This window comes from Tetrao urogallus (genome assembly GCF_951394365.1).
Source record: "Tetrao urogallus genome assembly, chromosome: 1".
Taxonomy (NCBI): domain Eukaryota; kingdom Metazoa; phylum Chordata; class Aves; order Galliformes; family Phasianidae; genus Tetrao; species Tetrao urogallus.
Genome location: NC_136813.1, coordinates 86,998,791 through 87,025,872, shown reverse-complemented (window position 1 = coordinate 87,025,872; position 27,082 = coordinate 86,998,791). Strand labels below are relative to the sequence as shown.

At 37.1% G+C, this 27,082-nt stretch overlaps 1 protein-coding gene across 1 annotated transcript in view; it reads right to left on the bottom strand.

Moving 5' to 3' along the window:
- The window catches only part of DSCAM (DS cell adhesion molecule), a gene marked incomplete at both ends in the record, with an annotated part of 449,568 nt that overhangs the window by 72,923 nt on the left and 349,563 nt on the right, over nucleotides 1-27,082 (bottom strand). The window contains 6 exons of the mRNA XM_079539395.1: nucleotides 7,111-7,266; nucleotides 8,968-9,114; nucleotides 10,806-11,046; nucleotides 16,576-16,646; nucleotides 20,491-20,658; nucleotides 25,851-25,979. Coding sequence (XP_079395521.1) covers nucleotides 7,111-7,266; nucleotides 8,968-9,114; nucleotides 10,806-11,046; nucleotides 16,576-16,646; nucleotides 20,491-20,658; nucleotides 25,851-25,979 — 912 coding nt within the window. The remainder of the gene's footprint in view (nucleotides 1-7,110; nucleotides 7,267-8,967; nucleotides 9,115-10,805; nucleotides 11,047-16,575; nucleotides 16,647-20,490; nucleotides 20,659-25,850; nucleotides 25,980-27,082) is intronic.

Genomic DNA, 27,082 nt, shown 5'->3' with positions numbered 1-27,082 from the left:
ATTGAAAACTGTTAAAGAAAAAAAGAGGAAAAAATGCTTCTCTCAAATTGAATGGAAAACACTCAGGCTAGGAAATGAAAAAATCTTGATACATCATCTTGACTCTCTGCATACTTGCACTTTGAGAAAGATTTCAAATTTATGTGCATGTTCATTTTCAAGCTCATGTCACATTCTCTAGATTTGCTCCTATAATAATGTGAAAATAAACCTCCTGCATGCTAGAATATCCATTAAGTATCACATATATGTAATCTTGTATTTAATCAAAGCAGTAAGAGTAGAATAAAGTTTCCTGGAAATAGAAGTTTGAACAGGAAAATATTTAAAATTAGTATTAAATCCATCAAAATAAATAATTTATAAGATATTTTTAATATTGCATGTGCAGAATATTCATGTTAAATTATTAAAATAGGTATGTTATATTGGAAATAACTGCATGGGTTATTAAAGATGAAACAACACATTTGTATGGATTTTGTTTTCTGCTGAACTTTTTTGTGAGGTATTTCACATTTTTGTCTAATTTCAAGTAAAACTACCAGAATATTAGAATTTCCAGTAAAATAATGCTTCCAGAGCTTGATCAGCTTTCTTTATATTAACAGAAAACATTCGTTGTGTATTACAGATGGACAAAATCTTTCCCAGCAAGCAGATTTTCATAGGTAGACCCTTAATCTTGGCTCTCTAAGTTTAAATGAATACAAAAATTTGCTCATAAAGAAAAGTCTGACTGCCCGAGACCTTAGCTGTTTAGATAACTGCTTTGGATTTTAAAAAGCATATAAAGAAACCTTCAATTTTATGTCTATATACATACAAATGGAAGATGCAGCAAAACTGATAGATAAGCATCACTCAGTGCAACATTTCTGAATATGCCCTTTCTACTTATAATGTTTTGAAAAAGCTAATAAGGCATCAAGTGAAAATGTCGTGATTATAATTGCATGCAAACCCAGCCACTTGCTGCAAAGGGGCTAATTCGGCTCGCAGCTCTATCCAATGCAGAGTAAATATTGATGCTTGACAGCATTCAACTGCTATTTGTACCCAGCTCATTAGAAATGCTATTTGCTCCTGCTGCTGAAGAATGAAAGCTAGCTCTCCAGGGTAATTAATTAACCCACAGGGGGATTCCTTTACAGTTAGTAATGTTTTCTGGAAATCACTGCAAATAGATGTATGAGGTTCAAGTAATTTATTGTTAAACTAGGGTGTGATCTATAGGGACACATTCAGATGGTAATTGGTCATAGCTGTCAACTGTTTGGAATTCATCTCGCATTTTCTAGTCATTGGTCACACATGGAAAACATGACTTGACACTGGATAGTATTTCTGTTTGGTATACAGACCAGTAGAAGGGGATGTTAGAAAGAACCCAGGAAGTTACATAGTCAAATTTCTGAACTTTTTCTAATCTAAGAACCCTTCCACCTTCTTGGATCAGAGGCTGGAATCGGGCAACAGTTTTGGCAGTGTTTCCAAAATTACTCCATATGTTCAATTATTAATCCTCCTCTTGTTACACTGCTTAACTTTGCCAGGTTGTATGCATGGAAATGATAGTGTGTGGGGTAACACATTTCCTTATCAAGAATCTTGCAGGGTATCATTTGATTCAGGTCCTTTCTAACATAAGCCATTCTATGATACTTTAAAGATCCCCACTGACCTCTGTCCAGAGGATAAAGTCATTTTCCTGCTCATTCACTAGACTAAACAAGATTATTATGAGTTAACGTGGCATTAGCTGAAACACTTGTTTCTAAACATGGGTTCCTTTCATATCTGAAGAAGGCGTGCAGGAGGAATGTGGTACCTACTGCATCTTGGTGAGGAAAGATACATCTTGTTATACTAACTTGAGGTATTTCTCTTGTTGCTATTGCATCCTGTAGCCTTGTTACCTGCAGACATGCTGAGACACCAGCACAAAGAGATGTCCATGGATGTTTATTTGGAACACTGATTCCCATAGATCCCAACACAGACAAGCTAAACGCGTGCTACAGCACAGATTCTTCTTCCTGTGGTCACCAGGTTTAAAACAGTGGTAAGAGGCTGAAGAAAAAACAGGGTAGAGCACAGGGAAGCAGAGAACTGCCTCCAGCCAACTTTGCCAGCTTCGAGAGAGTAGATTTGGCATTTGATTTAAAATCAAAGATAGCCTCATGCTCCAGCTAACAAGGCTTTCAGAGTCACAGAAATAGCATGCAGCTTTCATGTAGACAAGAACACTTTGTATTCTTGACACTGCAAGTGAAATGCAAACACAGAGAAAGCAATTATCCTGACATGACTAGTCCAGGGAACTGCATTTAGATGTGCAGGATAATGGGGAGGAGCTCCAGGAACTTTCTCATTCCCTTTTTCATAAGCAGTTAAATTATCACCATTTTTCTTCACAGTATTGAATAGCAGGGAGGCAAGTGCTGTGCATTTAGGAGTAATAGAACCATTATATCAGAAAAATGAACATGGCTCCCTAAGAGATTTCTAATTCCACACCACACAAGACTGCCCTAAGAACTGCTACATTTATGAAAAACAAAACTAAATAAAAGCCTTATTACTTCCAGTAGTCCTATGTTAATGTACATATTACATCTAAAATTTCAATTTATGCTAACTGAAATACTAAATAAAATAATGTATTATGGGTACATTATTGGCAAATTTACAACACAGTGTCCAAAGTTAAGCCATATAAGCCTCTTCAGGACAGAGGTGAATTACACAGCCACCCCTATCACCAGTGGGTAGAAACTATGCAGAATTGAGCAATGAGCCTGCTTTTATTGGATTTATGCTCATTCCATTAAGAAAAAATATGGAGCTTCATCAGATGGCATCTGTATATCCACCCCGTCACACCAATTGCCAAGAATATAATGTCCAGAGAGAGAGAGAGAGAGGAGAGGGGGGAAATCTCATTGGATTCAGGCAGAATTGAGCCTTGATTACATGAAGGGATTTAGTGTTACTCCTCCCTGTGGAACAGGCTCCCCAGAGGAGCAGTGACTATGGCCCCAAGCTGACAGAGTTCGAGAAGCATCTGGACAACGCTCTCAGACATACGGTGTGATTTTTTGGGTGGTCCTATTTGGAGCTGGGAGTTGGATTGGATGATCCTTCTGCGTCCATTCCAACACAGGATATTCAATGATTCCTGATCACATAAACCCCAGAAGCAATGTCTACTGGGCACCAGGTGACAAGCAGCCATTCCAGTCCTGACTGCCAACTATAGGAAGCTTCCCCTGAGAGTTGCGTCCTGTGTTCATCCCTTCTGCCTAAGGTTGGAGATGCTTCAGTTTGCTGAGGTGCTACATGGTGCATCCAGCTTATAAGGGGAACAAACACATTTTCTTGAATGTGGTTTTATAATATCATATTTGCAACACAGAAACAGAAAGAAAATTCATTGTTCCCCATTGCTACTGAGTAGGGGAGCTTTTGAGGCCATACTTTATACTGTGTGAGGAAGAGAATTTGAAGAAACTTCAATTTTAAATGACGTAATAAAATGGGTCCTTGGGTGAAGAAAAGAACCAGCTTGTTTAAAACTCTGTGCAAAGTAAAAAGGGCAAGGGACAAAAACACAATTAGTTCTTAAAAAAATAGTCATTTCTGCTTCACTTCTATTTCTGACAAGGGGAACTTCAAGAGAAATGACAACACCATCACGACTGAAAATGAGACAAAAGCCAAAATATGAGCACAATGAGAGGATAGTTCATTCCCTACTATTTGCTAGAACTATTCCCATTTCATAAGCTGATCAGCAGTAGTGTCTGACCCCTGGTGTCTAAAATAAGTACAAAATGTTACAAGAAATCGAAGCTTCAATTCATTTCATTCAGGCTGACTGCTTTACTCCCTGGGTACTCTTATTTTGCCACACTGGAGATTTCAGAACTGCAAAAGAAATTCCAGCCTGATGTCTCTAAACCAAACAGCAGCAGAGAAGTGACAGGAGGCTACGATCTGCCTTTCAAAAGCAGCAAGGGATCATGCTGCACCATCGATTTTGCAAAGAAAAGTTTCCTCTAATCCATAAGAAATGAAAAATAAATCAATGGTGTGATAAGGTCTTGTAGTAATAACGATATGGAAGGCTTGGCAGCCACTTAAAAATATCTCAGAATTACAGATTTTTATTAGAGGACAATGGAATATCTTAGGTCACAATTTCAACAAAAGAAGGACTGGAAGTAGAAATATAATATTTCTAGATCTACGCTCTGTTAAGATTGCAATGATTTGTATTCGTCCTGCTAAGGTTATGCTCAAAAATTACTTCAGAGTAGAATCTTTTGGATGCGCTGAAATTAGCCCTACTTTTAACAGGAGTTTCTTTTCTTTAGAATACTACAGAAGAAATTCCTGAGGATCAAGACATCTACTAGATACTTACAGATGGCAATATGAATGCTCTTTTTCCATTTAACTTCCATAGCCTTAAGGATGGTTAAAAGTGGTACTTGAGTTTGAGCTTAATTTTCATGGCAGCCTCTCGTGTATTCCACTTTAGACTTTTACTGCTCTTTAATAAAAAAAAATTGTCAAGCTGAAGCAAAACATGAAATGACTGCATTTTTTAGCAACAACTTTCAGTTTAGTTTTTCTGGACAAAAGATTTAATGAGTGGAATCACTGCAAGGCAACACAAAACATCAGAAAAGTTTAGCATACCGCCTCAGGGTGAATTACTGCTGAACAGCCCTGTGGTTTCATCACCAGAGGGATTAAAGATAAGATATGAGCCATTGCACAGCAGCCAAACATAGGCAGATGACATGTGTTTCCCAGATCTCAGGGCCTGTCTGATCTCAGAAACAGAGAGAGCAAAAGAGCCACCAAGATTTAGGGAAAAGCAAACTACACAGAAGAGAGTTAAGAAAAATAAAAAACAAAAATAAAAAATGTGGATCTTCTCCTATTTCAGGACTGTTTTAAACTGGAAACAGATAGGATGGAAAAGGTCAGGGAACAACAGCCACAGCAACCCTTCCAATAAAAAATACTTTCATAAAGCAGGAAGTCATCCATTGGTCTCCCTGGACAGAAAAGGAGATGGAAGTTTTCAACACACATTTAGCAGTGGAGATTGTATTATGATAGAATAACCCAAGTTGGAAGGGATCCACAAGGATCAAGAAGTCCAGCTCCTTGCTCCACATGGGACCACCCAACATCAAACCCTATGTCTGAACCCTATGTATGAGAGCACTGTGCAGATGTTTCCTGAATTCTGGCACTGGTGGCCGTGCCCACAGCCCCGTGCAGCCCGTTCCCCACCCACCGCCCTGTGGTGCAGCCCCTTTCCCTGACCCCCAGCTGCCCTCCCCTGACGCAGCTCCATGCCGTTCCCTTGGGCGCTGGTGCTGTGCAGTATTGAAGAGCTGTAGGCCACCATGACCTCAGCCTCCTCTGCTGTGGACTTCAGCCACTAGTCATACATCTTCCCCTCTAAAACTGTCACCATCACTGTTATTTTTTGAGACAAGCTTAGTAAACTATGATGGCTGCAATGCTCTTTCTTGCAGGGGGTGGTCTCAGCTCAATGGCAGAAAAATTTCAGGAACATTAAAACACTCTACTGTTGTTCCAGATAAGAGACAGAGATACTGCAGGCACTGATTCTGTCATCTGTTCAGTTTTCTAAAGCTGGAAGAACTTCATACAGAGCCCAGACGTTATCCACATTCAAGCAAGTTTTGGTGGCTAACAGTTCCCCTTAATTTTTTTTTTTTTTTTTTTTTTTTTTTTTTAACTCAAAAGGAACTAATACAGGGGCCTTATGACTTCCCTTGTATTTATACCTTGAAATGCCAATCCAGGGACCAGAGGTCGTTTCTACTGTTGGGCTTTTCAAGGATTTCTGGAAGTACGTCTCTCTGGTCAGTTTGAGATGTAAGGCAACAGGACCAGCAGGCCAGTTCAACACATAAAGCAGCAAGCTGCAATGCTGTTCAAAGGTGAAGGCCTAAATTTCCTCTCATTTCTCAGCTATAAAGCATTCACTTTTTTTAATGATAACACAACTTTGATCAAAATAATGGATTGTAGTAAGTATGTTGAAATAGAACAAGGAGAAAATAAGCAAATTCATAGCATGATAAAAAAAGTTCAGAAGTCCAAATTTTTACACTACAGTCCCTCGATACATCTATAGGTACAGCCACATGGCCTTCCAATGGATGTAAGTTTTATGAAGTCCCTTAGTATTTGTTGGAAAAATTTCTTAGTATTCACCCAGTCAGTTAATCATTGAACCTATTCTCACTTCCACTGGCACTTTTGTAGATCTTATTAAAAATAACCATAATAAAAAAAGTCAAATATATTCAGTAAACTGGATGGGTAACAAGGAAAATCCATTGATTAGTTTCCTAGAAAAAATTCACAGGAGAATTTTCCAATCAAACCTGTTTAGTTAACTTCATTGCTAGGACAGTGCCAATGTTTATTCCTGCCAAAATATTCTTATCTAATAGCAGCCAATGTTCAGAAGTCTTCACAGAAGTATTCATCCATCTCAAAGATTTTTCAAAGCATCTAAACTGGATAGAGAGAAAACTTAAAATTTCAGCATTAGGACTTAAATTTTCCATGCTCTAAATCAATAAAAAGGCAGGAGATTTTTATTCTCCATTTTGCTTCTGAAAGAAGAGGTGTTTGGAGGAAGTTTTTGCCTTATATCAAAGAAAACCTTTTTAGAGGCATCTCAGTTATATAAGAACACCCCAGAATAGTCATTTCCTCTTTCCCCCTTTTCAATCATTTTGAATTAACTCAAAAGCACTCAAAATTCTCCTTTTAGATCCTGAGGTATTTGAAAACAAAAGTAAAGATAAACCTATTTAGATCATGAGAATTACCTACAAACTCCTGGCTAATCTGAACTGGAGTCCTGGAAAATCTCAGACTGTTTTCAAAGATGTGGGTGCACACTGCTCTCTGTGCGTTTCTAACTCAAGATTTTCAGACAGAAATCTCACTCTGACTGTTTGTATACAATATCTGCACTACTTTAAAAGCTTGAGGCACACAAGCCTCTTGTGGAAGCAGGAATGGAAATGCTTTACTCCTTACCATCTTCTTTAGTGCGGGTGAAAATTTGTTCACTTCTCACTCCATCTCCAGCTCGCGTGAAAGCCAGCACCTGAATGCTGTAGTTGGTGTATTTTTCCAGACCATCAAGCTCCAGAGATGGCTGTGTAGTTGTGACATTCCTTATTTCTCCTAGCTCTATAGAATAAGAAGGAAATACAGTTATTGGCAAGGTCAGTCTTTTCTAAGCTATTGATACCTACTGTGAATATCTTGAAGATTAAAAAATGTAATTCTTTATTATTACAAAATAGCAACGGATTATAAGAAATTAAACTAAATTCCTTTATATTTGGATTTATTACAGTTCAAAGCAGACCTGTTTTTGGCTTCAAACTCATTTTATTTTTTTAAATACAGAGAATAGAATATTTCTAATTATAAAATATTTCAGACAGAACATAAGAGAATAAATTATTTTAAAATACAACCTAAAGCAAAAACAAGCCAATTATTTTATAAAGGGTTTCCATTTTTGAGAAAAACAGACGAAAAAAAAAGCCTCTTCATTTTAAAATATGAATCAAGTGCTTCTGCAAAGCACTTGATGGCAGTAATACCAGCTAGCAATAGGTTTAAACACAGTAAAACCAGATTTACTTCTAGAAAGATGATGCACTTTATATGTATTGTTTTTTCAACAAGCTAAGAACTATAATCCATATGGAAAAAAAGCTTGGGACATATTTAGGGCAGAAAATAAAGCTGAGAAAAAAAAAAGATGAAAATTCAGTTTTAAGCACTGCATGAACATCATCTTTTTTTCATCATGCTGTAAGACATCATGTAGGAGCTTAGACATGCACTGATAATATTCACATAGGAACTGATCCAAATACTACAGTCATCACTGAACATTTAGTTTTAAGTCAGTCACGTCTATATTTTTATGCATGATTTTAATGTATTTTTCATTTTTAACTTTAAATAAACAAAGGCATTGGTGGCTTATTTCTGATGTTGCCAGAAGTAGGAATGGGCCCTAGAGTTATACTTCCACTCTGAGTTTCCCTTGTCATACTAACAGAGGTCAGGATTTACAAGATGACTGTATATTAGAATGAACTGTGACTCTGATGGATGAACACAAAAGAAGGAAGACAGGTCATTGCCCTAGAGCTGCAAAAATTCAACAGAGCTAATAGGAATAAAGGCATGTGCAACTCAAACCTATTATACAAGAAAGGGCCACAAGTAGAATTATTGCCATCATGTGATAAATTGCAGATTAATAGGGCATCTTTGTTCTTTTTTGGTCATTTCACTCATTTTCCACTCAGTGGTTTACTTATTATGCTAATATGCTAATAATGCTAAGAGTACAAAATATAAGCCGAACAGAAGAAGCTGGTATGAAAATAATAAGCCTTTTTCCAAAATATTTCCTTCTTTTGTCTTCAACTGTGGTGTTAAAATATATTGCCCCCCCTTCCCCCCCCCCCAAAAAAAAAATATCAATGACTGGTTAACTAGATAACAAAGAGAACTAAAACAAAGTACAAGGTTAGGCAGGTGTTTTCAAAGTTTATAATATCATTCTTTAATAAAGACCCACTTGACTATGTAAATGAGATGAAATTTGTTGAGTCGTTTTGGGTACTTTTCAGGTCTATGGAATGTTGCAGTCCCATGGTGGAAGCCTTCCCAAAGGCCTCTCCAGTCAGCTTTGCAATGCCTGCTACTGTGTTAAAGCTCTATAGAAGATAGCTTCCTTTCACAGGTAGATGATGCTTTCTCCCAACCAAAGAGTAAAGGAAGTACAATGCTTTCACAACAGATAATAAATGACATAATTGCTATATATGGCCTGCTACTTAGTGATTGTTAGAATTCTATTACCTCCATCCAAGAGATTGGCCCAATAGATAACCCTGAATCCTTGCAGAATCCCATTCAGAGTTTCTTTTGCCAGCGTTGACCAAGAAATAGAAATGGTTTCTGGTGATGTGGCAGTGGCTTGCACATTCCCTGGAGGGCAGCTGGGCACTGAAATAAAATATTCACTATCTTTAACTTGATGAATACAACTCAACGTTTGCCACATGCATGTATCTAGTTTGAAGAAATGTATACAAAAGAGCACTCTTCCATACTTGTTAGAAGACCTCCCTTTGGCTACACCAAAGGGGAAATCTGCATTGCTGTCCCACCACCCATTATTTGTCAGTTAAAAGTGCTAAGCCTTAAGTCATGCTAGAATCCACATGTTTCTGCAAGTGTAGCTGATGTCCCTGGAATGACTTTTGATATATTCCATCCTCGCTGACTTGTCTTTCAACAGCAGTTTGCTTTTTGCTGTTATTTTTTTTTATGTTTTTGTGTTAATTGTGTGAATTGAAATTTAGTGATGAAAAATACAGAACATACTTTACAAATGATTTTAAATTTTTTTCTAAGCTCTGTCTCAAATTGCCATCTTTCTGAAAAATCCTAACTGTCTCCTCAAATCAGTATAGAGCAGGGGAAGGAAGCAGCTGCTTGAAAAAGTATTGGGAAAAATATCAATGGAATATTTTCACTAACATTTAGAAGAAAAAAAAAAATCAGCAAGATATTAAGTATTTTCTGTTCGCTGTTTAGCTTTACAGCAATAACTCCAGTATTAGTTTTTGATGCTGCTTTAAAAGCTCATCTTTAATTTTGAGGGTGAGCCAAAACTGAACAAGGACAAAAAAAATAGTTAAGAAAAACAGATTCTGAAGATAAAAATATTACATATTATAATTCAAAATATGTAAGTGTAAGTATACTGCTTTCTGGCTTCTTGCAGTAATGTGTCTGGGCCTAGAAACATTCAGAGAAAATGAAAATCACCATCCTTCCAGGAAGCATATGCCTCAAAATCTGTAGCTCTCAAGAATTTTCTCAATTTCCTACATACAAAAAGTCAGATTCTTAGCTGGCACCAACTTCAATACACTGAAAATCTGGCCTATGCCATCTATTGGGATTATGTAAAGTTTGCTTTTGTACTCCCCTAAAATACTGAGCCTCTTTTTGGATATGAAAACATTCTCTTTTTCCACTAGAGGACTCCCTTTCATTGTTTGAGAAGTGCACTTTACACAGTTTGAAAAACACATCTAAATTGTTTCTTAGATTAGAAAGCTTACATTTTGGCTGAAATAATGACTTTATTTTCTTTTTCTCATAAGTTTGGATATCCTTGAAAATACACACATCTCTGTTTAGGGTGACAAGAGATTAAGTAATACAAGGCCTCCTGGTTTCCCAGCAGTGTGATTTGGAAACAAAATAAAGCCAACAAAACTAACAGTATCACTTCCCCTTTCTGAGTTATAGTTAGCATCTCAAAGTGCATAATGAAGCTACAATGAGATCACAAAATTTGCAAGTATGTAAACACCAGAGTAATCAGCTTCTTAATTAAAGTTATGGTCTTAGTCAATATTATTCACAACAGGGTATATCCCATCAGTACAGTTAGCATTTATTTACCTGCGTGATTCTGGATCAGTTGCAATGATAATTGTACATAGCCAGTGGCTAGCCTCCTCCTATCCACCTTCCCAGTTGTTCACTATATTTAGCAAGTGCAAAGTCTGGTCTTACATTATTCTGTCTGCAACAATCACTAATTGAGCAGTAAATATACAAGGTAAAAAGAAATAAAGAAATCATAACGTGACTCACAACAGCTGTTTGCCAAGACCTACCATCCTCAAGAGTAGTGGTGATGATTTCCTGAGAAGAAGGTCCTATTCCAGCCCGGTTACAAGCTTGAACTACCATGCCATATTGTGTGAATTTCTTCAGGTTATTCAGGGTATAAACTTCACTGTCCCCTGTGGTATCAATACTGATGATGTTGAACTGGAAATTGCCACCTGCACTGTATTCCCGATAACCTATCTGGTATCCACGAATAATTCCATTTTGCAAGTGCTTCTTTGGAGCCTAAACAGGATATGAAAAAATACACTTTAAATACATATCTCCAAAGTCAAGTTGGTCCCTTAAAAATTTTGGAACTCACAAGAAGTCAACTTTTTTTTTTTTCCTCCTATTGCAAGCAGGTCTCTTTCTAAGCAAAAATTCAAAAATCCTCCTTGCACATGAAATCAAAGCTTTATACAATTATATATAAATTTGAACATAGGTTGCTTTAATAGTGCATTCCTGAGCTGAAATTAAGACCATTAAATGGTCATACAAGGAAAAATCTGAGAAAGAAATATTTCTTGAATAAAGTTTAAGTGTGTAATGTTTTGTTCTCCTATCAGATGAATCAAAGTTGACTTGCTAATAGTATATTTGCATTATAGGCATACCATTTCCTACTAATAGTGTTTTTGTCAGAAGCCCCTACCATTCACTCACTAAATCTTTAGTAGCACATTTATTGATCTGTTGAAAGCAGTTAGGTGTAGTTTATTGAGTCAGTATTGCGAAATTTTTATGCTGTGCTTTGAAATATGCTTGTGTTCATTCAGGGTGTATTGTAGAAAGATGACTAGATAATGAGTGCTGAAAGCAATAATGAATTGGAAAGCAGGGATTTGCATAATGAATAGCTAGGAAGACAAGGAGTAAGATATCTGGCTTTCAAAAATATGGTCAGTACAAAAATTGTTAGCCATAATTATATATGGTAGTTTTCAGTCAAAGCAGAAGATTCCTTGTATCTTAACTAGTGGAAATAATCTGCATTCTGCAGCAAAAATTGTTGTCAGTAAAATAAGGCTTGGCAACTCAGGGAAAAAGACCTTTACTACCAGAAACACCTTTTATGATTTTATTTAATTAGTAGTGGACTAATTTCAGTATGTGATTATGTTCCTGCCTGATATTCCAATGAATATTAGATGTAATTAGTACAAACATTTTAACGCACGGTTTATAATCCATGGACAAAAAGCTCTTTTAAATCCATCAGCTTTCTTCCAAATTCACACCAGATACCACCAAGCTCATCTGTTCCACTGACCCATACAAAAGGTCATGGTGATGCAGCTTATCAGAGAGAAACTTTAGATGAGTTTCACTGGCATAGGCAGCAATTTCTCTTGTTACTATATCCAACTAAATGTACTGAGAAACTCTCTCTCAAGACTGCTTCTTTCTGCCACAGGACTTGTCTGCTTCAGCATGTTCCTCATCCACTGGAGCAAAGTCTCACTTGAGCTAATAAAGCCAGCACAGAATTTAAATTTTATCCACTACAGACAAATCATCGCTCTGCAAAAATCAGCACCTTCCTCATATTTAAAAGCTATCACTGGATGGATCTGACTGTATTATCTTTCCAGACGCTTTACATTCTTCCTTCCTGCTGCCTTCAGAATTTCCCATGTTATTTTAGTTCTTCTGTTACTGATAAGCTCTCTGCATACACGGCGCTGTCTGCTCAGCCATAGGTGACCAAATTAGCATTCAGCTTGCAAAAAACTGAGTTTCAGGACTTGAATCCCTTCTAAGGAGCACAATAAGGATTAGAATTGCTTTCTCAGAATCTAACAGAATAATTGTTCCATGTTAGAACATTTCTGTTTTGTTGTAAACAAAAAACTTATTTACAAAGATGTCAGTGCACTGTCAGTCTTGAAAAGAAGAAGCAAAAAGGCTGAGCTAACATAATCTAAACATTCCAAATTGACTAAAGGACAATCAGCTTGGACAAGGTAGTGAACAACTTGAATGTCAGAGGTAAAAGAGCTTTAAGACAATGTTGCAGGTAACTGTCTCTTTTCTGAATGTGCAAAACTCAGGAGATGCTACTTCAATTATTCCAGGACATCACTTCTCTCCATTAATGCTGGATTCCACCATACCTTGGCAAATTCTCAACAGCTTGCAAAGAATTTCTTGTCTCTAGTATTAGCAGGAGCCCATTGTGGTCTCGAGGTCTAAAGCATCTCAGAGTTAAAGGCCACAAATGGAACACTCTCACGCATTACCATAGGAGATTTTTGAACAAAAGCCATTGCCACAAACACACTGAACTTTCAAGCAACATATATAAAAACACGTACTGTATCATGAGGAATATTTATACTATGAATGTCACCCACTACTTATTGCCACTTACAGTACACATTAAGATACCGTGTATTCACACACTATATACTGTAAGGCTTGCATTGTATACCAAGAAAAGTAAATGTGCATCTTTTACACAATAAAATAAAGAACTACACAACACATATGCACATATCATACTGTAAAACAGATGGAACATGATGATAAAATTGAACCATATATTTACTCTGCATTGAAATGTTCTCAGAGCAGGACTAGAGCCAGCATAGCCTTTTCAGTGGGAATTCTGTAATTATATACTTTCTCATTTTGAATTGGAATAAAACAGTGAATTTTGAATTTTTTATGAAACATCTTTATAATTGTTTTAGATCAGAGGCTTTTTCTTTAAATAAAATATAAACTACTTTTTTCTCTTCGAAACATTATACAGTGCAAAAAAAAGCTCAAAGTCACTACAGAGTATTGAAATGTTCTGCTCCACAAAAAAAATCAAATGCTCCCTTTAATTACTATCTAAGTAATAAGTAAAAAATACTTCATTTTGGATTTACTCTCTGCACAAATAAATCACGCTTGATATCTACATCTTCTTGTTTATATGCCCATTTTTAGTAAAAACATCAGTGAAACAACATTTTTTCATTGAAAATTGTTCATGGGGAAAAATATTGTTAACTTTATCAGTAGTCATAGAATATTATGAAAAAAATTCAGATGTTGATTCCATAAAATGCAATATATTTAAAATAAAATACCGATGACTTCTGTTAAGTACGACATTCTGTAAATGTAAACGTGTATACGAATAAAGAAGAGAATGGATATTTCACACACCTAAACTGAATGGTTTCTTTATCTTGTATTACAAGGGAAAATATTGACTATTTTCATACTTTTTCCTAAACGAGAGTTCCTGTTTTATTCTCATTTTCTCTGCAACCTTTTGAACTCCAAAAATACTGAGGGTTAAAAAATTCAGTGATTTACAACATCGTATAAAGACACACAGAAGTGGAATAGAATAGAACAGTACAGTTGGAAGGGCCTTATGGAGAACATCAAATCCAACTGCCTGACCACTTCAGGACTACCCAAAAGTTAAAACATACTATTTGTCCAAATGAATTCTGAAAATTGACAGGCATGGGGCATCAAACACCTCCCTAGGAAACCTGTACCAATGTTTGACCACTCTCAGAGTAAATAAATTTTTTCTGATTCCCACTCTGAACTTCCCCTGGTGTGGCTTTGTGCTGTGTACTTGTGTTCACTGTGTTCACTGGTTACGAGGGAGAAAGGATTAAATAGATGAGATTAAAGAGAGCTATGAAAGCTTGCTTAACTGGAATTTTCTAAAAGGTGGGCTAAAAGAAACATTAGCAGAAGATTAACAATAGAAGTAAACTGCAGAAATAGAATTTAGGACAGGACAAAATGTAATTGATCTATTATTCTCTTCTTTTGCTGTTACTAACACCATCTGCATTTAGATAAGGTTTGTCACCTTTAAGCATAAGCATGATTTACAAAGCCTCACAAACTTCCAAATAATGACCAGGCTATTAATTACTGCATCATGAAGACCTACTAAAAAAGCCAGGATTCAGCAGAACTATAGGACTTCTGATCCATTACTTAACACAGTCCCAAAGAAGTGAGCTGCACAGGACAGAATAGCAAAAATTTGAGTAAAGTAAATGGCTTATTCCTGGCTTCTCATTTCTTAATTAGGGGACAGCTGTTACAACCTGTCACTCAGGAAATAATTCTTCCAGTAAGGTGGGACTAAGTGAGCACTAATCCTTCAGGAAGGTAGCTCAGTAACTTCACTTTTTTTCCTCTGAAGAGCTTCCAGGTCAAGGAAAAGAATTAGAATTTGACTGCCTCCTGTACCACAGAGAAACATAGCACCCATCTGATGAGCTGTCCTATGACCAGATAAAGTAATGATTGTAAATCAAGACAAACAGCTTTCAAGCTAAGGAAGCATAGGCTTGAGAGTACAAAGAATACAATGGACAGAATTTCAGTGCAGACACAACGTTGCCTTTTTCTGTTCATCCTTTCATAATCAGACCTCCAGAGTTTCTGCTGCTTGGAAAACAGCACCCAGTGGGGTTCTGTGGGACGATGAGACTATAGGATTCCCCTGGCTAGAGGACTTACACCAAGAGCAGCTCACTGTCAAAGCACCTCTCGTGCTACTTGACCATACACCATTCACTGACAGTCAATGAATTAAAGATCTGCCATCTTGTTCATTTGGCACATGTACAAACATTGTGGTGCTGCCAATGCACAGCCCTGGCTGTGGCGGAACAAGAGGTAGACAGCAGAATTTTGTGAAGTCAGATTTAACACAGACTGGGTTTATGGGAATAAGACCTTCAAGATTCACAAGAGACTATGTGCTCTTTGCATTCTGTGTGTGCAGTCTCATAACACTGTCTATAGCAAATGCCAAATGTCTAGCCAGCACCTGAACAGTGCATGGTACTATATTCACACGGGATCAAAGTTCTGGGAGCATGGACTCCCCTTTCCCGATGTGGATATGTGTTGCAGGGGTACTAGCCAGCAACAAGCTGCTCACATCTTAGAGTCATTTCAGTTATGTAAATCCCTCTCTACACTCAGCTCATGAGATTTCTTGGGGCAATGGAGTATATATTCAATATAGAGCTCATTTCTGTGGTTATTTTGTTGTATCAGACACCTGACATTTACAAATCCATCTATTTCCAAACACGATCCTGAGAATTGTTTACACATAAATTAAACTCTAGCTTCTCTTTTCATATGATTCTGCTTTCCAGAAAACACCAAGAGATCAGGGCATTAGATTGTAGCTGAAGTGGTGTGGAAGTAAGAAATTGAACCATTAGATGTGAAAATGTTGCTTGTCCTGTGGCTGTCTGCACATATCTACATCTATGAAGTGTAATGGTAAATTTTCAGAATCACAAAGGACATCTATAAATTGCAGTAGTAAACCAGTGTTGCCTATCTTTTGCCATTTCTTTTGAAAATCTCTTCCAAAGTGAAAATTAAAGAAGCAAGCAAAGTTTTTCAATCTGCCTACCCACACAACCATAAAAGAAGGGGAAAACAATAAAACAAGTTCATGTATAGAAACTTGGGTGTTATAGTTGGCTAGATCTGATGGCACTCATGTTTCCTGAATGCTTTAAAAAGGCAAGAACCCGTTAAACATTTATTTTGATTGTTGAAAATCACTGCACATTCTGCACTACTTCAGTATCCTTTTGCTCTGCTGACAGCATTGAACTTTAAATTGTTGTTTTATTTATACCTTTTTAAAGTAAATTATTATGTATCCCCTCACTCATCAAGTAACCCTGTGCCTAGTGATCAGAAGCCTTTGTTTTGCTAGAAAATACAAAAATAATGTCAGAGATTACATTCTTGGTTGTTTATATTTACCTTCCAGGTGACCCTAATGCTCTGTGAAGATATCGGCTCAAGCTGAACATCCTGGGGTGGACCATCAGGAGCTGGAAGGAAAGAAGAGAGATTCATCAAGATTGCCTTCATAGCACACAGAATTCTGCACTTCACGTGCTATGTTACCATATTAACACAGTAGTATCACAAAGATTTGTACTGTGACAGTATCATACAAAAAAACTGAAGCTGCTGCTTCGATCAAAGAAAACCAGACCTTAGCATCTTAGTCATTTAGGTGCCATCTCCAAACAACTGCAAAATACAACACATACTAAAATGGAGCAACCTGGAAAAAAATTAAGAGTGAAATACAATGACTTTTCTTGTCTAGTGACATGTTCACGATTCTACTTCCATTTTGTAGGTAAGCAAGACACATTTTCATGAGTCAGAATGCTGTAGGTGATAGCAAGGCAACAGAACCTATTTAAAAGCAGGTGAGATAGGAACTTGTCAGTCAGCCTTCATTATTTCACAATTTTCAAAGGATCCTGCCACCCTCCCCCCCCCTTCCACTACAGATTGAGCACATATAGTCAAATACTACACATTTTATACTTGAAAACCTAACAATTTACTGTGCCCCCCTCCTCTTGACCAATGTAGATATTCCAGTCTGGAAAACAGACAAAAAATAACTATTGGATGGAAAAAGCTCCTGCTAAATAAAGAGAAGCTCCATCCACTATTGATAAGCTGCCAAGGGTATGTGTGATGCTTTAAAGAAAAGCCTGAGACCTGCCTGTCAGCTGGACAGCTACAAAGCAGATCAAGAGTTGGTTAGGTTTGAATGGAGAGGTGTGAAAAAAATTATTTGCTCAGGAAGATAAATCATTGCAAAAGAAAGAACTGAAAAAAGAAATGAGGTAATCTCAAGCTGTTCCTCTAGAGTTCCTTAGATGAAGTGTGGCCTCAATAAAAGGTATTAAATTAAGTTTAATATAATGACAAGGGATGTAAAGCAATAAAAAGGGTGAGAGGTGGCTGTTAGAGGTGGAGCAGCAGTATATGACAGCTATACTGACAGTAACCAGAACATTTTGCTTTAACTGATGAGAGTAGAGACTCAGAATGCAGCTTATAATATATTTAAGTTATTAAATATGCCTTATTCTGAACCTTTTTTGACTGTCCTTTGCAGAAGTAATATTCACAGATTGAAAGAACTTTATTCCTATTCCCCTTACAATCATGAACAAGAACTAGAGGAGAAAAAATTCACTGACACAAAACGAGGCCTCTGTGAATTTTTGAATGTTGTCTTTGATTCTGTCCAACACAAATACCGTTTCTCTGGGAGCGTTATGATACAGTGAAATCAGAGCAAAGTACTCAATTCTGAAAATGGGTTTTAAAATGCACTCCTAGAAACTTTCCCTTGAAAGACCCTAGAAGTTCATACAGACCTGAGTAGTTAACAGTTCCTAGCACATGTGGTGAAATGTTAATGTTAAATAAGAAGTCATTTATTTTACATACTTGCGCTACACAGAGCTTGTGACAAAGACATAAGCCAGATACCTCAGCTTCCTCTACTGACTTTACTATTAAACAACAGTTTAAAAGGTTTTGTTTTCTGACAAGCACATGCATGTATATAGTTGCAGTGTATTTTCCAACACAGGAACTAATTGTAGTTATATGGAGGAAAAGGTGTGGTCTATAAGCTTTGGAATCATGAGTAGCTGTGGAAAAGTACAAAACTATGTGCTCAGTTATCGTTTTGCTGCAGAGACCTCAGGTTACAGTAATGTGATAAATAATCTGCACCCTTGCCAATGGCATGGTTTGAGTTGTTCAGTTTTTCTGTTGCCTTTCCTCTCCCTTTATTTTGCTCTCTTCTTATTACCTTCTCTCCCTTATTCCCTGTGCTCATACCATTTTCCATTTGCTATTATAAAAGCAGAGAACAGAGGTAAACAGTGATCAAAAAATGATAATCCTGTACACTGCACACCACCTGCACACATGCTTTGCCTAGGCCTGACCCTCCCTCCCTCAATTGTTCCCTAGGTAGATCAGTAACTTTTGAATACAGTTCCACACTGCTGGTCTTTCTCTCCTTATGGACAGCTCCTTTAAAGGTAGTGACAAAAGGATCAATTATTCTGAAGCTTAGTTACAAAGAACTGAATAAAATGTGAGGCAGGGTGGAACCTTAGCTCAAGAGGAAGCTGCTTTTTCATTTCAAGGTCAGCTACTGATCCTCACAATTTAATTGTCAATTGGGAAAAACTCAGCAAGTAAAAAGTATTTTGAGAATGGGTGAACAACAGAGAATGAGAGAGTAGACCCAACATCCAACACTCTGATGTTTACAGACAAAGAAAGATAGGCATTTTGTGGATACAGATCATACAGGATGGAAGAATAGATAATCTGCTTTTTACAGTGATTTCATATTTTCATTGAACAAAGGAAGAGAAAAACCACAACGAAATGAGAATTATGTTGCAAACTGTTCACCTTTAATAAAGCTGTATACTGAAAGCTTGTAAACATGGGAATGCTCTTCATTCTTTTTCTTCTATTAGGATAAAAAAATGACACTTGATGAAAGAACAGATGCAGCTTTTGTTGCCTCCTGTCTACTGGGCTTTGCACTGAAAGCCCAGGTGTCCTATTCTTATTCAAAAAGTCCCTTGGAATGAAGACCATGTTCTCCTCACACAGTGTATATTTTGGGTAGTTTCACCAACAGTGAAAACTGGGGGAAATTACTGAGTTGTATTCATACGAACTGGACTGAAAATCTATCACCAAGTGTTTAAAGTCTGGGCCAACAGGAAGCTTCAAAAATAAATAGGGTTTTTCACTACCAGGGAACTGTCACCCACATATCTGCACTATGTTTTTACTCTCAAAATCCCTAGTGAAAAAAGCATTTTACTTTAGATAAAATAGAAAAGCTGAAGTTAGCATGATAATAATGTTTTCAAATGCAAATGATCAAGTTTTGAACTGGTCCAGACTTTTCAGAGTAACTTTACCCAGTTTCAATGGGTTGTGTTGAACCTACTTAGCAGCTTTCACCAGCACACTTTGTACATCTCATACAATAGTATATATCTGGCAGAAGTATTTACATCCATACAAAATTTGAATTTCTAATTACTACAGTAGAGATCTGTAGCCCTCTTCTTCTCATCCATAAGTCTTATCCACTGTTACCTGTAACATTCAGGACTTCTGACATGTGAGCAGGCACAAGGCTCCACTGCCCTTACCATGCTGCCACTTCTAGCCTTGAGAAAAAAACAGTTTTACAAGATGGCAGTTCTAGAGTACAGAAATGAGAGGCTCCAGATATTGAAATGAAAATGAAGGCATGGTTCTCCTGCTACAGAAACCTGTAATGATGTAGAAGAATACACGGAAACAAAGAACAAGGGGGAATGGTGCTAACTAATGAAAGATGACTGACTTGCAGAGTAATCACAAAACTACACGATGGGGGCTTTCAGGGATGTAATAGACAAAGAAAAAAAATTTTTATGGGAATTAATGTTTTCAAAAGGAGGTAGCTTAAATTAGTTATCTATACTAAATGTATACTAAATTAGTTACCTGTCTGTATTATCCGGTCACCTAAGGAAAAAATGCATAGGGGTGGGCCACCACTAGAAGTATAATGTTGACTGAGGTGCCTAACTGTAAATACACTTTCCTTTTCCAGAAGTTGAAAATTTGGAGCATAATGTCTTCCGGCCACTAGATGCCACTAAGAAGCTTTAATTATAAACCCTAATGATGAAGTGAGTTTTATGGGAAAAATTCAGTATTTCTTCTGATGCAGCAAGAGCAGCATAAGCAGCACTTCAAGTAAAGAATCCTCTCATCAAAGAACAATAATTTTCAGTATGATTCAGATGCTACAAAGCCAGAGAGTACCTGCTTCATCTGTCGTGATGGTGAGCTCATTGCTGGCCTCACTCTTGCCAATGCGATTCTTGGCATACATGCGGATGTTGTAAGTTGAGGAAGGGTGGAGATCAATGATAGTAGCTTGGTTTAGCTGAGGAGAAACATCTTTGGTCCTCTGAACAGAATCCCAGGAGTCTATTTAATAAGAGATTAAAACAAAACAGACAAATAAAACATAACATTAATGTTATTGACACAATTCTGCAGTTAAGCTATCTCATAGAGCAGGATATTGCCCCTGATGAATTAACCTAGAAAATTCCCAGTGCTACAAACAAAAACCAAGTGATCACATTTCTTCACAGCTCTCCCAAGTCCTTCCAGTGAGGTGCTGTGAAGAATGGGATCTCAGCCCAGGGAGCACCAGCAAATCTGAGAGAATAGCTGCTCTGCTTCCTTTTCATTTGTTTGTTTGTTCATTTATTTTGAGAGATGGTCAGAGCAGCACTAGACATGGAGCTCAGCACCCTCCAGAACTGACGCTATTTTCCTTACTTGTTAGAACACAAGAACACTTTAACACAAGGGGGATTAAAAACCTTCTTATTTGTTTGTATATATCTGTAAAAGAAGGAGCGTATTGTTTATATTCATTGCTACCACTCATTTCTTACACTTTTTTATAAGTTCTCCTGACATATAATAGGGAAAAGGATAGAAATTGGCTAAACACAGTAACCCCTCCATTTCAGCTATGCACATTCTTTCTGCAGGAAGAAAAACAGAACCTTTTTAAAACACCCTCATATCTCTTATGAGTATACTTTTTTTTTTTCCCCCCTTACTGCAGCCCCTTTAACCTCTGCCACATCCTAGGGGGGATGTCACTGGGGGCTCTGCAGCAGTGTTTTACAGTATGGGTCACTGTAGGCAAGATCATGGGAAGCTCAGCAGATAAGACTAGTTTTAAAATAGAAAGCTCACTCAGACACAGAATATTTACACATACTGTGTAAATTCTTTAGCAGTAGCTTGCTCACAGAAATTGTCAGAATGACATCTGCAGCTTCACTGGTTACAGGATTGTTGGTTGGTGTTTTTTGTTTGTTTTTTTGCTTGTATGTGGCTTAATTTACCCAGAAAACATTTAGGAATCAGACATTTAAATACTAATCAAATACACTTGAATTTACTTTCACATGGTAACTGAGGTTTCCAAAACTTCCTCTGTAGAATACCTTTGGAAGCTGTAAAGGAGTTACTTGCAGGGAACACTGCTAAAACGTTCTTTGAGTTTATTATCTTAAACTTCACAGAATTTCCTGAATACACTATTAATCAAGTGTTGCCAATGTCCTGCACTATAAGTTGTAAAGCTTGATACTCTCACCTAAAATATGTCATTTACCAAGTGCCACAGTAACCAGTTGCTCACACCTGAAGCTCCTCAAACCAAATGCTTCACAGGAGAGTGGAAGGCTCCCATGATGTACAAAAATTAGAAGATTTCAGACACTATTTGGTTAAGAATTAGCTAGAAATGAGAGGCTTTCTATAGATATGGCTAATGAACATTATGTCTTTGTAGATCCTAGAAAACAGGAGAGGTGATGAGATGATCTAGAGTGTGGTATGGTGACACCCAGGCGCTATCTTCAGCTACTAAGAGAATCCTAGACCTGGTTAGCATGGCAACCAGGGATTTGCAAGAGGTCATGGCAAAATCTGGGCAGCTTTGAAGCTTGTGAGCTGTAAGGGGAAATCTGTGCTGAACTGCACAGTGGTAGTGACACTGGTTATTTCAGTATCCCTCAGAAACTTCAGTTATGTCTGAAGTTCTACAAGCACAGAAGGAAACTTTGTTTCAGAGCACCATGTCAACAGGAAAGGAATCGAGAAGGAAAAGAAGAAATAAACACTTCCGTTTTGAAGAATTTGTTAAGTTTCCCTTCATGTGGATGATACACTCTTTTAACATTGTCCATATATTAATAAATTGCTCAGGTTTTCTACTGTTTGTTTGAAACACTGACCTATGAGTGGTAAACTTCTATAGTATATATAAACTGTTGAAATCAGAGACACAGATTTGGAAATTCTTGTGATTTTTTGTAGATTAAGTAATGGCACAGCATGAAAAAAAAGAGACTAAAACTCAGTCTTCAGTACTGCTAAATGTAGGCTCCTAGTGTTTATTTATGACTAAGAGATAGATTCCAGGACTATATTTTGATGCAAACATCCCCTTTTTGAAAGGGAAAACAAATCAAGAAAAGCAATCACTCCCAACTGAGTCAGTCTGTTAGCTTATCTTTAATTTGGCAAAGCCTAAAAATATTTTCTTGCTTTCAGGTGCTCCATGAGGTATTAGAATTGACTATTAGTTGTTTATCTTTTTTTTCAGTTGCTTTAAAATTACTCAATTAAAAGATTGAAAATGCACAGAAAACAAATTGCAACAGGCTAACAAAAACAAGCAAACCAAGAAAAGATAAAAGTAAGCCTGGAATTCTTAATTTTTATCCGTCTCTAAAATGTCGCTTGCAGGCATTTCTCAGTGTTACATAGAATGCACACTGACACAATGATTTATGAAAAACTTATGATTTTATGAAGACCAGCAGCTTCTCACCCGCTCCTAAAATAAAAGTTGAAGCTTTGGGATCACTCTTCGGAAGACTAATACATCTGTTTGCTCTTTAAAATTCTAATTTCAGGAAAATGAGTGCCTCTTCCCACGCTGGGTGAGGAGGTGTCTTTGCCTTCGCTGCCATCTAGTGACACAGCCCTGCACTGCACCTGGCTGCAAAACCATCCTGAGGGAGAAGTGAGCACAAAGAAGCACAAACTACCGTCCTCTGCCTCCAAACTGGGTCCTAAACTGAACTGATGTTCAGTCTGCACCTCAGTTTTCCATAGTGGCGTCAAAAATAAAAAGGGTGAGGAGACAGGCATAAAGAAACACCGACATACCAGTTCTCATCTTCAATATGTTTGTACACTTCAGATGGAAAGATCAGGTAGCTACACATCAATGGTATCAATGAAGGGTCAGGTCTGAGTGCCACCGGCACGTTTCTGTTGTGGTACTGTGTCTAAGTACTGAAATGGCCTGAAATATTACACTTCCACTATTCACATGGCACCTGCACTGCAACTAGACCATATAAATACATATCTACATATACAAAGGGCCATTCCACATTCCTTCTAGTTTGTATTTAATTGGACTTCATTACTAGCTAGTATGTCAGGGGTAGATAGGATATGTGAGTTTAGTACCATGTAGCAAAGTCCATGCATGATATGTGGTCACCTAAACATTCTCTGAAACAGAAAAGTTTTGCAATTTTCCTTCTTGACAAATCTAGAGATGCATCCTGCTATACACCCATTTCTGAGTCCTCAGAGTGATCAACACACATTGAAAAAAAAAAAATCCACACAAAAGTCAACAATGTAGAGTGAGCTATGACTGAGTAGATTTTTTTCAAATGTAATTGCTAAATACTGCTTGTCATGTTAATTCTCAAAATGCTATTTTGGCCATGCCTCTCTTCATGTTCTTCCCTGGCTTTGGCACAATCCAATTAGTCAGTTAGTCAGATTGATGTACAAAGGCCTCTCATCAGATAGTAGGACTGAAAAGAAGCAACTAGCAAAAGACATTTTGTCAGAGGAGCCATGAAGACTGAACATTTCATACCTTGTTTGATATGCCACATTACGAATAATTTTTTTAAACCAGAAGAAGTTTTAAGTAACCATTACAGTGTTTTGTCTTCTTAATAATTATGAAAAAAATTGTGAGCAAGAATTCCAAAAATTGATCTTACTTTCTCCAAACATTCAGCCCTAGACTTAATAAAATAATGTTTCAATTATTTGTAGTGAGACAACCTGCTCTTTACAGGATACGTCCTCAAGTATTTACCTTCATACACATGGAACAAAGCATGAATTCCAAAGATTGCTCTGGGAAAAGGGCTTGGGTGGAAAGAAAGGAAAAGAAACTAAGAGAAAACAAAGCTTGGGAACTTTCAAGCATGTTCCTTTAAGGCATCCTCGCCTAGTTTGTATCTCCAAAGCTTCAACTCCTAACCACAGACTCAGAGGGGAGTTTCTGCATGTAATCTCTCAGTTACCATGTTCACCTGAATATTATCAATTTCATTTAGAAAGCAATGCTAAAATGGTGATTGATGATTTAAGACTTTTACTTAACAAAGTAAAGCAGAAAGGAAATACACAATGTAGACGAATGAAGGATAACAAAGATGGTTAGTAGAATATGTTTTTAGCTTTTAAATTTCAGAATTTTATGAACATTTTTATGTCTCAGAAATAAAAAGAGAAGGCTATAAAAACACTACAGCTTCTTACATAAACTGAGAGTACATAAATTTCACTTAAGCCTCCCATCAGAATTCCTATGTCCCTTTAAAAATAATGCAACAAACTCCAACAAATGGCAGTGTAATATAATTAGTCAGAGTCTTTTTAATCATACTTAGGATATGACAGTGCACTTCCATTGCAATCTCCCTTCTCAAAATATGACTCCAGGACAGTGCTTATCATTGCGCTTAATTTTAAATATGATCCCACATCACAAATCTGTTTCCAACATATCTTGAATATTTTTTAGATTTCAACAGACAACGAACATTTTTGGGCTTAAGAAAAAACTGATTTTAAAACATCTACCCAAACAGGAATATTTCTCCAAATTGAGAAGTTGTACTTTTTTTTTTCCACGGTAATCTCACTCATCTTAGATATTCACTGATATGACTATAGGGTGACCTAGCAGAAAGGTCTATGCTTGCACTGCTCTTATCCTTTAGAGTATTTCTTACAAATTACTGAAAACTCAGCATGGTGCTTTAGCAAACAACCACACAATTTTTTTCAACTAGAAATTATCATAAGTACCCATGTTCACTGCTAACCTTCCAGGTAAGATGCCATGTATTCACATACTGATAGAAAATAGGAGAAGATGATTTACAAAGGCAGGTATTTTTCTATTGAGTGAAACAGAAAATAATAATCAAAGAATTCAAATGGAGAAAAGATAGGGATCAAGAATCAGCTAGTAAAATCATCATTACCAACTATCACTTAGCATGTCTTTTTCTTTAATAACAAAATTTGCCCTTCCTACTTGTCTCTTTCTCAAGTAAATGAAAAAAGCAGCAGTTGTAACACAATGTCGTTACTTCCAAAAAAGACAACAAATGATGATAAATTTGACTGTGAAAGACTAAATAAACCACAGAAAAATTCTCCAACAGGCATTTTCAATTTATGGATTACCTTTTACAATACAAGTGCAATGATGAAGAGAGTGACAGGGATTACTTCGGAGGAAGATTATTTCTTACCTGACTTGTTCTTGCATTCAATATCATAGCCAGTGATAGGGCTGTTTCCATCAAATCCCATGGTCCATCTGAGGGCAATGCTGCGTGCTCTCACCTCTCGGATTTCTATCTCAGGAGGGTCAGGGGGTTCTGAGTAAACACACATACAGAGTTTCAGTCAGAGGAAAGTTCATGTCAGTAACAAGATAACACTAATGAGCGTGGCACTGACATGGCTTACTGGAGGTAAGCTTTCATGCTGAATTCTCCAGTCACTCATTAGTACCCCAAGCCAGTTAATCACTCACTGAAGAATACCCAAGAGAGGAACGAGAAGGCTCTTTTCAACTAAGACTCACTGATGTAATACTGAATACTAACTTCTGTTTAACCTTCTAATATGCAACATGTAGCTGCATTTCCTTAAAAGCGCTGCAGATTGGACTGGGAAATATTTTTGCCTTGAACACTGTGTTTTACAGATACTTCTACGGTTTCTACATAAAAGCTGGTGATAAAAATATTAATACTAAACTACTAAATTTGGTAGGGGAAGGAAGGAAGAATTCTGCCTCTATGAGTATGTTTACAGACTTAATTTATTAACAATCAATTTTATGAGCATTTAAAAGCCTTAACTACACTATAATCTCTTTCTACCTCTACAGCATTAAGGATGTAAATAACCAGCATTTGCACTGAATCGAGTGTCCTTTCAAATTGTCAAGGCAGTGTAAAGGAGCTCAGGTGCAATTGAGAGCCTGACCCAAATTCCACCTGAATTTACTGATAGGACTGCTTCAGGAGTGGACTGCATGACCCTTGTGGGTACTTTTTAACTCACGATATTCTATGATCCTGTGATTAAACATTCAGTGAAATCTGCAGATACATGAACTCTGGAGTGAGGGAAAAGAAATTTGCAAGTTCTGGAGACTGGTTGTGTTCATGCTCAAAGGCATACAACTGCAGGAACAAGCATCACAAAAGTAAGCAGTGGCCAATGGCCAAATCCTGCCTCTGCTCTGCATCTTTGCTGCTTCAGAATTTGCTGTTTGCCTGAGTGAAATCCTGCAGGAGGGGAAACCCAGCCCCAGGCAACACAGGTTCCTAGAGCTTGTGCTGTACAGACTGATTAAAATTTATTTTGACTGATTAAACTTGAAATATTTTGTTTGTCAAAACACAGTAGGTTTAATAAAATCAGATTGTTTTTGTTTTAGTGGGGTTTTAAGCACATTTGTTCTTTTGAA